General features: G+C 45.1%; 1 protein-coding gene across 1 annotated transcript; it reads left to right on the top strand.

Moving 5' to 3' along the window:
* The first annotated feature begins 7,856 nt into the window (after positions 1 to 7,856).
* Positions 7,857 to 9,268, top strand: LOC130366694 (olfactory receptor 1009-like). Its single transcript, XM_056569015.1, is given in 3 exon segments — positions 7,857 to 7,904; positions 8,328 to 8,481; positions 8,484 to 9,268. Coding segments are annotated over 3 exon segments (987 nt in total).
* Positions 9,269 to 11,557: the final 2,289 nt, after the last annotated feature.

Genomic DNA, 11,557 nt, shown 5'->3' with positions numbered 1-11,557 from the left:
TTTTTTCATCAAATTTTTGAATTTTTCACCAAGAAACGATGCAAGTATCGACAAAATTTTACCACTAACATAAAGTAGAATATGTCACGAAAAAACAGTCTTGGAATCAGAATGAAAGGTAAAAGCATCCCAGAGTTATTAATGTTTAAAGTGACAGTGGTCAGATGTGCAAAAAATGGCCGGGTCCTACAGTGAAAATTGGCTGGGTTCTTAAGGGGTTAACATATTTATTAATGACCTTGTATAGGGGTTGAATAGTAAAGTAACAATCTTTGAAGATGATACTAAACTCTGTAATGTGGTTAATACAATAGAGGACAGTGCACTGTGTATAGTAGATAACACAATAGAGAACAGTGCACTGTGTATAGTAGATAACACACTAGAAGACAGTGCACTGTATATTGTAAATAAGGCAATAGAGGACAGTGCACTGTAAATAATAAATAAGGCAATAGAGAACAGTGCACTGTATATAGTAAATAAGGCAATAGAGGACTGTGCATTGTATATAATAGATAACACCATAGAGGACAGTGCACTGTTACAAATGGATCTGGATAGGTTGGAGGTTTGAGCTGGGAAATGGCAGATGAGGTTCAACACTGATAAATGTAAGGTTATATACATGGAGAGGAAAATCCAGGCTGGGATTATGAATTAAATGGGAACACACTTAGGACGACTTACATGGAAAATGACTTCGGAGTCTTAGTTAACCCCTTAAGGACCGGGGTTTTTTCCGTTTTTGCATTTTCGTTTTTTGCTCCTTGCCTTTATAAAATCATAACTCTTTCAATTTTGCACCTAAAAATCCATATGATGGCTTATTTTTTGCGCCACCAATTCTACTTTGTAATGACGTCAGTCATTTTGCCCAAAAATCTACGGTGAAACGGGAAAAAAAATCATTGTGCGACAAAATAAAAATAAAAACTCTGATTTGTAACTTTTGGGGGCTTCCGTTTCTACGTAGTACATTTTTCGGTAAAAATGACACCTGATATTTATTCTGTAGGTCCATACGGTTAAAATGATCCCCTACTTATATAAGTTTGATTTTGTCGTACTTCTGGAAAAAATCATAACTACATGCAGGAAAATTAATACGTTTAAAATTGTCATCTTCTGACCCCTATAACTTTTTATTTTTCCGTGTATGGGGCGGTATGAGGGCTCATTTTTTGCGCCGTGATCTAAAGTTTTTAATGGTACCATTTTTGCATTGATAGGACTTATTATCATTTTTAAATGATATAAAAAGTGACCAAAAATGCACAATTTTGGACTTTGGAATTTTTTTGCGTGTACGCCATTGACCGAGCGGTTTAATTAATGATATATTTTTATAATTCGGACATTTCCGCACGCGGTGATACCATATATGTTTATTTTTATTTTTATTTACACTGTGTTTTTTTTTTATTGGAAAAGGGGGGTGATTCAAACTTTTAATAGGGGAGGAGTTAAATGATCTTTATTCACTTTTTTTTTTCACTTTTTTTTTGCAGTGTTATAGGTCCCATAGGAGACCATAACACTGCACACACTGATCTCTTATACTGATCATTGTTATCCCATAGGGACCTATAACACTGCACATACTGATCTTTATCATTGATCACTGGTTTCTCATAAGAAACCAGTGATCAACGATTCTGCCGCATGACTGCTCATGTCTGGATCTCAGGCACTGAGCAGTCATTCGGCGATCAGACAGCGAGGAGGCAGGTAGGGGCCCTCCCGCTGTCCAGTCAGCTGTTCGGGATGCCACGATTAGCCGCGGCTATCCCGAACAGCCCGACTGAGCTAGCCGGGAACTTTCACTTTTAGCCGCGTGGCTCAGCTCTGAGCGCGCGGCTAAAGGGTTAATAGCGTGCGGCGCCGCGATCGGCGATGCGCGCTATTAGAGGCGGGTCCCGGCTTCACTATGACGCCGGGCCCGCAGTGATATGACGCGTGGTTACTGTGTGACCCCGCGTTATATCAGAAGAGCAGGACCAAGGACGCACCGGTATGTCCTTGGTCCTTAAGGGGTCAAAGGGGTGTTCCAGGAAAAAACTTTTTTTTATATATATCAACTGGCTCCAGAAAGTTAAACAGATTTGTTAATTACTTCAAATGAAAAATCTTAATCCTTCCAATAATTATCAGCTGCTGAAGTTGAGTTGTTCATTTCTGTCTGGCAACAGTGCTCTCTGCTGACATCTCTGCTTGTCTCGGGAACTATGGGGTTTGCTATGGGGATTTGCTTCTACTCTGGACAGTTCCCTAGAAAGGTGACATCAGAGAGCACTTAGACTGAAAAGAACAACTCAACTTTAGCAGCTCATAAGTACTGAAAGGATTAAGATTTTTTAATAGAAGTAATATACAAATCTGTTTAACTTTCTGAAGCCAGTTTAACCCCTTTAACAGTAACCCCTTTAACAGTAAATTTAGCTGTAGTGACCAGTGTCGGGCAGCTGCTGCCAAGGCAAATAAAATCATAGGGTGCATCAATAGGGGCATAGATGCCCACGATAAGGAAATAATTCTACTGCTGTACAAATCACTAGTCAGACCACACATGGAATACTGGAGAGGGTTCAAAGATGGGCAACCAGAGTAAAACGGGGGATGGGAGGACTACAGTACCCAGAAAGATTATCAGAATTAGCGTTATTTAGTTTAGAAAAAAGAAGGTTTAGGGGAGACTTAATAACTATGTATAAATATATCAGGGGGCAGTACAGAGATCTCTCCATGATCTATTTATACCCAGGACTGTATCTATAACAAGGGGGCATCCTCTACGTCTAGAGGAAAGAAGGTTTCTACACCAGCACAGACGGGGGTTCTTTACTGTAAGAGCAGTGAGATTGTAGAATTCTCTGCCTGAGGAGGGGTCATGGTGAACTCTGTAAATAATATAAAAGGGGTCTGGATGTATTTTTGGAGAATAATAACATCGCTGGTTATGTATATTACATTTATAGGGACAGAACGTTGGTCCAGGGATTTATTCTGAGGCCATATTTGGAGTCGGGAAGGAATCTTTACCTCTAGTATGATGGTTTTTTGCCTTCCTCTGGATCAGCTCAGTAGGGACTCATTAGGGTTATAGGTTGAACTTGATGCACTCTGGTCTTTTTTTCAACCTTATGAACTATGTTACTATATTACTAGGAGACTGGGGAAGCTGGGTGACAGGAAGTACATAGTGCAGGGCTCACACTACTTCCCCTTTATGTGTACTGCCTGCCACTCAGCTTTCCCAGTCTCCTGAATTGAGTATCTGTCTGTCTCCATATTGGAGAGGACACATGGAGTAAAGTACCAGAAGTGTCACACTAGTATTCTCCCATTCAGGAGTCTTAGTGCAGGACCTACAGTACTTACCCAGCTTTGTAAGTCTCCTGACTACTAGTGTGGCATCTGGTACTCTGTGTCCTTTTTATGGCTTCCTCACCAGACAGATATTCCCTTCAGGACACTGGGAAAGCTGGGTGCCAGGCAGTACACATAAAGAAGTACTGTGAGCCCTGCATTGTGTACTGTTTGTCACCCAGCTTTATAAGTCACCTGATGCCCTGACCCCAGAAGTGTCTGTGCTCCCTCCACTTGTCACTTGTATGGCTGCTGTACCATCTTCCTGCCTCCACTTCTATTGCCCCTCACACTAACTCAGTGACACCACAGCTCACCATGCTTCTCTGCGCCCCTTCTTTCCTCAAACCCCTGGCAGTTATTGGAATAGGAGTCAGGGACATTTGCACGAGTACAGATTTTGTGAACAGGTCTATAGTAGCTTATCCGCCACTGCATGTATATAATCTACATTTAAATGTTCCTATGGGTGTATTTACATGTACAGTATTTAGTGCATATTTGATGCTGTGGTCAATAATTTACTTTACATTGAAATCTGCAGCATCATGTCTGGGGGAAACCAGGCACGGCCCATCACTTGCCCAATACCATCCCTACAGTGATCATGGTGGGGACAGCATCATGTCTGGAGGAAACCAGGTACTGCCCATCACCTGCCCAATACTATCTCTACAGTGATCATGGTGGGGGCAGCATCATGTTTGGAGGAAACCAGGCACTGTCCATCACCTGCCCAATACCATCCCTACAGTGATCATGGTGGGGGCAGCATCATGTCTGGAGGAAACCAGGCACTGCCCATCACCTGCCCAATACCATCCCTACAGTGATCATGGTGGGGGCAGCATCATGTCTGTGGGGAACCTGGCACTGCCCATAACCTGCCCTATACCATCCCTACAGTGATCATGGTGGGGGCAGCATCATGTCTGGGGGAAACCAGGCACTGACCATCACCTGCCCAATACCAACCCGTACAGTGATCATGGTGGGGGCAACATCATGTCTGGGAGAAACCAGGCACTGCCCATCGCCTGCCCAATACCATCCCTACAGTGATTATGGTGGGGGCAGAATCATGTCTGGGGGAAACCAGGCACTGACCATCACCTGCCCAATACCTTCCCTACAGTGATCATGGTGGGGGCAGCATCATGTCTAGGGGAAACCAGGCACTGCCCATCACCTGCCCAATACCATCCCTACAGTGATCATGGTGGGGGCAGCATCATGTCTGGAGGAAACCAGGCACTGCCCATCACCTGTCCAATACCATCCCTAGAGTTATCATGGTGGGGGCAGCATCATGTCTGGGGGAAACCAGGCACTGCTCATCACCTCCCCAATACCATCCCTGCAGTGATCATGGTGGGGGCAGCATTATATTTGGAGGAAACCAGGCACAGCTCATCACCTGCCCAATACCATCCCTACAGTGATCATGGTGGGGGCAATATTATGTCTGGGGGAAACCAGGCACTGCCCATCACCTGCCCAATACCATCCCTACAGTGATCATGGTTGGGGCAGCATCATGTCTGGGGGAAACCAGGTACTGTCCATCACCTGCCCAATATCATCCCTACAGTGATCATGGTGGGGGCAGCATCATGTCTGTGGGGAACCCGGCACTGCCCATCACCTGCCCTATACCATCCCTACAGTGATCATGGTGGGGGCAGCATCATGTCTGGGGGAAACAAGGCACTGACCATCACCTGCCCAATACCAACCCGTACAGTGATCATGGTGGGGGCAGCATCATGTCTGGGAGAAACCAGGCACTGCCCATCACCTCCCCAATACCATCCCTACAGTGATCATGGTGGGGGCAGCATCATGTCTAGGGGAAACCAGGCACTGCCCATCACCTGCCCAATACCATCCCTACAGTGATCATGGTGGGGGCAGCATCATGTCTGGAGGAAACCAGGCACTGCCCATCACCTGTCCAATACCATCCCTAGAGTTATCATGGTGGGGGCAGCATCATGTCTGGGGGAAACCAGGCACTGCTCATCACATCCCCAATACCATCCCTGCAGTGATCATGGTGGGGGCAGCATTATATCTGGAGGAAACCAGGCACAGCTCATCACTAGTGTTGAGCGGCATAGGCCATATTCGAATTTGCGAATATTCGCGAATATATGGACGAATATTCGCGAATATTCGCATATTCGTAATCTTCTCGTTGTATTTTCGCATGTGTAAATATTCGCGTGTGCGAAAATTAACATATGCGAATATTCGCATATGCGAAAATTAGCATATGCAAATTTTCGCATGTGCGAAAATTCACACGCCGGTCTCACACAGTAGTATTAGAGCCTACTTTACACCACACAAGCTGGAAGCAGAGAGGGATGATCACTGTAATGTGTACTGTGAAAAAAAAAATAATAATAAAAAAAATAAAAAAAAACGAATATTCGTAATTACGAATATATAGCTCTATATTCGCGAATATTCGCGAATTCGCGAATATGCGATATTCGCGAATAAAATTCGAATTGCGAATATTCGCGAGCAACACTACTCATCACCTGCCCAATACCATCCCTACAGTGATCATGGTGGGGGCAATATTATGTCTGGGGGAAACCAGGCACTGCCCATCACCTGCCCAATATCATCCCTACAGTGATCATGGTGGGGGAAGCATCATGTTTGGAGGAAACCAGGTACTGTCCATCACCTGCCCTATACCATCCCTACAATGATCATAGTGGGGGCAGCATCATGTCTGGAGGAAACCAGGCACTGCTCATCACCTGCCCAATACCATCCCTACAGAGATCATGGTAGGGGCAGCATCATGTCTGGAGGAAACAAGGCACTTACCATCACCTGCCCAATATCAATCCCTACAGTGATCATGGTGGGGGCAGAATCATGTCTGGAGTAAACCAGGCACTGCCCATCACCTGCCCAATACCATCCCTACAGTGATCATGGTGGGGGCAGCATCATGTCTGGGGGAAACCAGGCACTGCTCATCACCTGCCCAATACCATCCCTACAGTGATCGTGGTGGGGGCAGCAACATTTCTGAAGGAAACCAGGCACTGCCCATCACCTGCCCAATACCATCCATACAGTGATCGTGGAGGGGGCAGCGTCATGTCTGGAGGAAACCAGGCACTGCCCATCACCTGCCCAATATCATCTCTACAGTGATCATGGTGGGGGCAGCCTCATGTCTGGAGGAAACAGGTACTGTCCATCACCTACCCAATACCATGCCTACAGTGATCATGGTCGGGGCAGCATCATGTCTGGAGGAAACCAGTTATTGCCCATCACCTGCCCAATACCATCCCTACAGTGATCATGGTGGGGGCAGCATCATGTCTGGGGGAAACCAGGCACTGCCCATCACCTGCCCAATACCATCCCTACAGTGATCATGGTGGGGGCAGCATCATGTCTGGGGGAAAACAGGCACTGCCCATCCCCTGCCCAATACCATCCCTACAGTGATCATGGTGGGGCAGCATCATGTCTGGAGGAAACCAGGCACTGTCCATCACCTGCCCAATACCATCCCTACAGTGATCGTGGTGGGGGCAGCGTCATGTCTGGAGGAAACCAGGCACTGCCCATCACCTGCCCAATATCATCTCTACAGTGATCATGGTGGGGGAAGACTCATATCTGGAGGAAACAGGTACTACCCATCACCTGCCCAATACCATCCCTACAGTGATCATGGTGGGGGCAGCATCATGTCTGGGGGAATCCAGTTATTGACCATCACCTGCCCAATACCATCCCTACAGTGATCATGGTGGGGGCAGCATCATGTCTGAGGGAAACCAGGCACTGCCCATCACCTGCCGAATACCATCCCTACAGTGATCGTGGTGGAGGCAGCGTCATGTCTGGAGGAAACCAGGCACTGCCCATCACCTGCCCAATATCATCTCTACAGTGATCATGGTGGGGGCAGCCTCATGTCTGGAGGAAACCAGGTACTGCCCATCACCTGCCCAATACCATCCCTACAGTGATCATGGTGGGGGCAGCATCATGTCTGGAGGAAACCAGGCACTGCCCATCACCTCCCCAATACCATCCCTACAGTGATCATAATGGGGGCAGCATCATGTCTGGAGGAAATCAGTTATTGCCCATCACCTGTCCAATACCATCCCTACAGTGATCATGGTGGGGGCAGCATCATGTCTGGGGGAAACCAGGCACTGTCCATCACCTGCCCAATACCATCCCTACAGTGATTGTGGTGGGGGCAGCGTCATGTCTGGAGGATACCAGGCACTGCCCATCACCTGCCCAATATCATCTCTACAGTGATCATGGTGGGGGCAGACTCATATCTGGAGGAAACAGATACTGCCCATCACCTGCCCAATACCATCCCTACAGTGATCATGGTGGGGGCAGCATCATGTCTGGGGGAAACCAGGCACTGCCCATCACCTGCCCAATACCATCCCTACAGTGATCATGGTGGGGGCAGCATGGGCAAGCATGGATCCATCCTAAGCGTTTCCATTTCTGTCTTTCAAGTAAGTACTAAAATCACCTTCTGGTGGGTAACCCCTTGAAGGCAATATTGAGAAGAGTCTATGTTAGTCCCTGGTCACATGCATTCTTGTTGAAGAATTGTCTGTGTTTGCCCCAAGTGTCAGAATGGTGGCGCAGAAATCCATGTAATTGCTGTAGATAAGAAACCAAGAAGAAGAGAGGAAATGTTATGCAGGCAAACTAAATTTCTGCAACAAGTTGGATTTACCCTATTTCTGGTTTTGTTTGGACAAATCATAAGTGTATATAGTTCTTATATAAATGACAAGTATAATATTCTCATGATTACTGGGCAGATTAATAATACATCTAACTCATATTATGGTAATTACAAACCTAAGTCATGTGTCATATTATAAGAGTCATTTCTTTTGGATTTATATCACATTATATCTACTGCCTAGATCTACATACAGGAGAACAACCGGACGGAGGTCACAGAGTTCCTTCTCTTAGGATTTCAGGTCAGTCGAGGGTTAAGACTTTTCCTGTTCTGTCTGTTCTTTGTGGTTTATTGTCTGATAATTTGTGGGAATCTCCTGATCATCACCCTGGTGTCCACAGCAAGAACCTCCACACCCCAATGTACTTCTTCATCTCACATCTGTCCATCAGTGACATCGTGTTATCCACAGATATTGTCCCCAACCTTCTCCACATCCTACTGAATAATAGAGGGGCCATGACTTTTATTGGTTGTATCACTCAGTTTTATTTTTTTGATGTTTCAGAAGTATCTGAATGTCTTCTCCTAGCTGTGATGTCTTATGACAGATATGTGGCCATCTGTAATCCTCTCCGTTACTCCTCTATCATGACAAGTGGACATTGTGTTATACTGACCGTCATCTCTTGGTTCTTTGGATTTTCTGTTACTTTGATTTACACCATAACAACAGCAAAGCTAAACTTCTGTGGACCAAATATCATTGACCATTTATTCTGTGATCTTCTTGCTTTACTAGAAATGTCCTGTTCTGACACTTTCATGGTTCATTTGGAGCTTTATGTAATTAGCATTCCAGTTGTCCTCATTCCAACCTCCATCATTGTAATGTCTTATACTTATATTGTTTCAGCAATCCTAAGGATCTCATCTAATACTGGTAGACAGAAAGCCTTCTCCACCTGTAGCTCCCACCTCATTGTGGTCTCCATATTCTATGGGACGTTGTTCGGTGTTTATATTGTCCCAACAAAAGGCCGAACACAGACCATGAGTAAGATCCTCTCCCTGCTATATGCTGTGTTTACTCCATTGGTCAACCCCATTATATACAGTCTGAGGAATAAAGACATTAAGGAAGCCGTACAGGAAACAATTCATAAGAGGGAGATCTGGTGAACTATATACAATATAATATATAGGTAATTCAAAACCCTGATCTTGTAGGGATTGTGATTTAACAACCTTCAAGGTTGATGTCTGGCAGCAGTCGCATGATGTGGTCTTCTTCTGTAGATTATATGTATGTACTAGTGTTTTCCCAACCTTAAAGGGGTACTCCGGTGAAAAACTTTTTTTTAATTTTTTTAAATCAACTGCTGCCAGAAAGTTAAACAGATTTGTAAAGTACTTCTAATAAAAAATCTTAATCCTTCCTGTACTTATTAGCTCCTGAATACTACAGTGGAAATTCTTTTCTGTTTGAAACACAGAGTTCTCTGCTTACATGACAAGTACAGTGCTCTCTGCTGACATCTCTGTCCATTTTAGGAACTGCCCAGAGTAGGAGAAAATCCCCATAGCAAACATATGCTGCTCTGGGCAGTACCTAAAATGGACAGAGGTGTCAGCAGAGAGCACTGTGGTCATGATGTCAGCAGAGAGCTCTGTGTTTCAAAAGAAAAGAATTTCCGCTGTAGCATTCAGCAGCTAATAAGTACTGGAAGGATTAAGATTTTTTAATAGAAGTAATTTACAAATCTGATTAACTTTCTGGCACCAGTTGATTAAAAAGAAAAAAAGGTTTTCATTGGAGTACCCCTTTAATAATGTCCTAACCAATGAGGGGGAGCAGCCAATAAGCCCAATATCTATAGCAGAGTAATCTGTATGACTCCATTCCGTGAGGAGACCTTGTGAAGCCCTGTCCACATGTTAGGTCATATCATGGATAATATTCAATATATATAATGATAGTACCATTTACAATATATATAATGGCGTCCATCCTTTCTATCAATCCAAATAGTAATTTTTTTTTGTGGTGTCCCGGTACCATATTTTATACGTTACCTGTATAGAGGTCCCCATAGTCAGAGTCCCTAGGACATCGGGGTCCCTATTTTGTAGTTTTCCCCTTGTCACCTCATACTTAGTTAATGACTGTATAGCAGTTTTATTAAATATAAATATAAGTATAGGAATATAGATGTATATATTTTGTTATCTACCTGTTTGGAGCGTAGCAGGACCCTCGGGTCACGTGGTCAGGTTGAAACTCTATGGTTTTGCTACAGGACCTTTTGGAGGTTCCCGCTACGTATGCACTCACAATGCACTGTAACGGTGAGTGACAGTCGTTATGGACCAATCCAAAATGGCCAGCCCCTGCCCATATATAGGACCCGCGCCATCTTTGTTGCTCTCTTGGGTTACTGACTCTGGAAGAGGTAGGACCTCCGCAGCTTACAAGACGATTTACTAGGCCAAAGCCTTGCGGTCTAGGCCTCTAACATAGCGGATAGGCTAAGCAATTCCCCGCTGCTCATCGCAAGATCACTGGACCTAATTATTCCCCTAAATCCAGCGGATCTCTGCAATACAATCATTCAGAAGCTAAATTGGGCTTATCTGATCCCAACCGACGGTCAATCGCTGCTCACCTATATCGGTAGAGACTCTGTTATCTGGACTGTTACTATTACTAGATGTACAGAAATCCTTCAGTAAATGTTCCTTTAAGTTTTTAGTTAACAGCGGTTGTGGACAATCTTTTATTTCTGCATCACCTATTGTCCTTGGGAAGGGTGGCAATAGACCTACCACGAAACACAGCATTTAACCCTCACCCTGGCATCACGAGTGACAAGGGTTAACAGCGCCCTTAACTATTCTGAACAGCAACACCCTAAATACCCTACAACCCCACGAGACAGTATCCTCTCATCCGCCACCACAAACTATTTTTGGTGTCACGAACAGGATTCGGCTGTGTGCCTACTACTGGTGCCACTAGTGAAGTGTACTCTCCCCCAGAAAATAATGGACTTTATTCATGTACTGTGATTTATACTCCGGAGTAAGGGGTTGCGCGCACGGTGCTGTGTGGAGAAAGTGCGCATGTAAAGTAAGGGGGGAGGCGAAGAGTACAGCGGAGTTACAAGTTGTAAGAGAAAGAGCTGAGGTCAGTGCGGGGCCCTCCTACGCGCGTGATCCAGAGACCCCGCCCACTGAAGCCCTCGGTGCCGCGGTGGCCATTTTGTTGGAGTCTGGAGCCAGAGATCAAGGGAGAGAGATAGTTCAGCGCAAAAAGAGGCGCAGAGTGCGACAGCGGGTTGGAAGTCGCAAGGAGCCGGAACAGTACGGGACTCTGAGACACCAGATTGCCAAATTGAAGTCTTATATAGAGTCACTCCAGCTGCCGATAAACACACTAAAATTTTAATTAAAGACTATTGAGTTTCGAGT

The sequence above is a fragment of the Hyla sarda genome, chromosome 4, assembly GCF_029499605.1.
Source record: "Hyla sarda isolate aHylSar1 chromosome 4, aHylSar1.hap1, whole genome shotgun sequence".
NCBI lineage: Eukaryota > Metazoa > Chordata > Amphibia > Anura > Hylidae > Hyla > Hyla sarda.
Note: the sequence above shows the minus strand (reverse complement) of the source record. Positions and strands in the feature narration are given on the sequence as shown.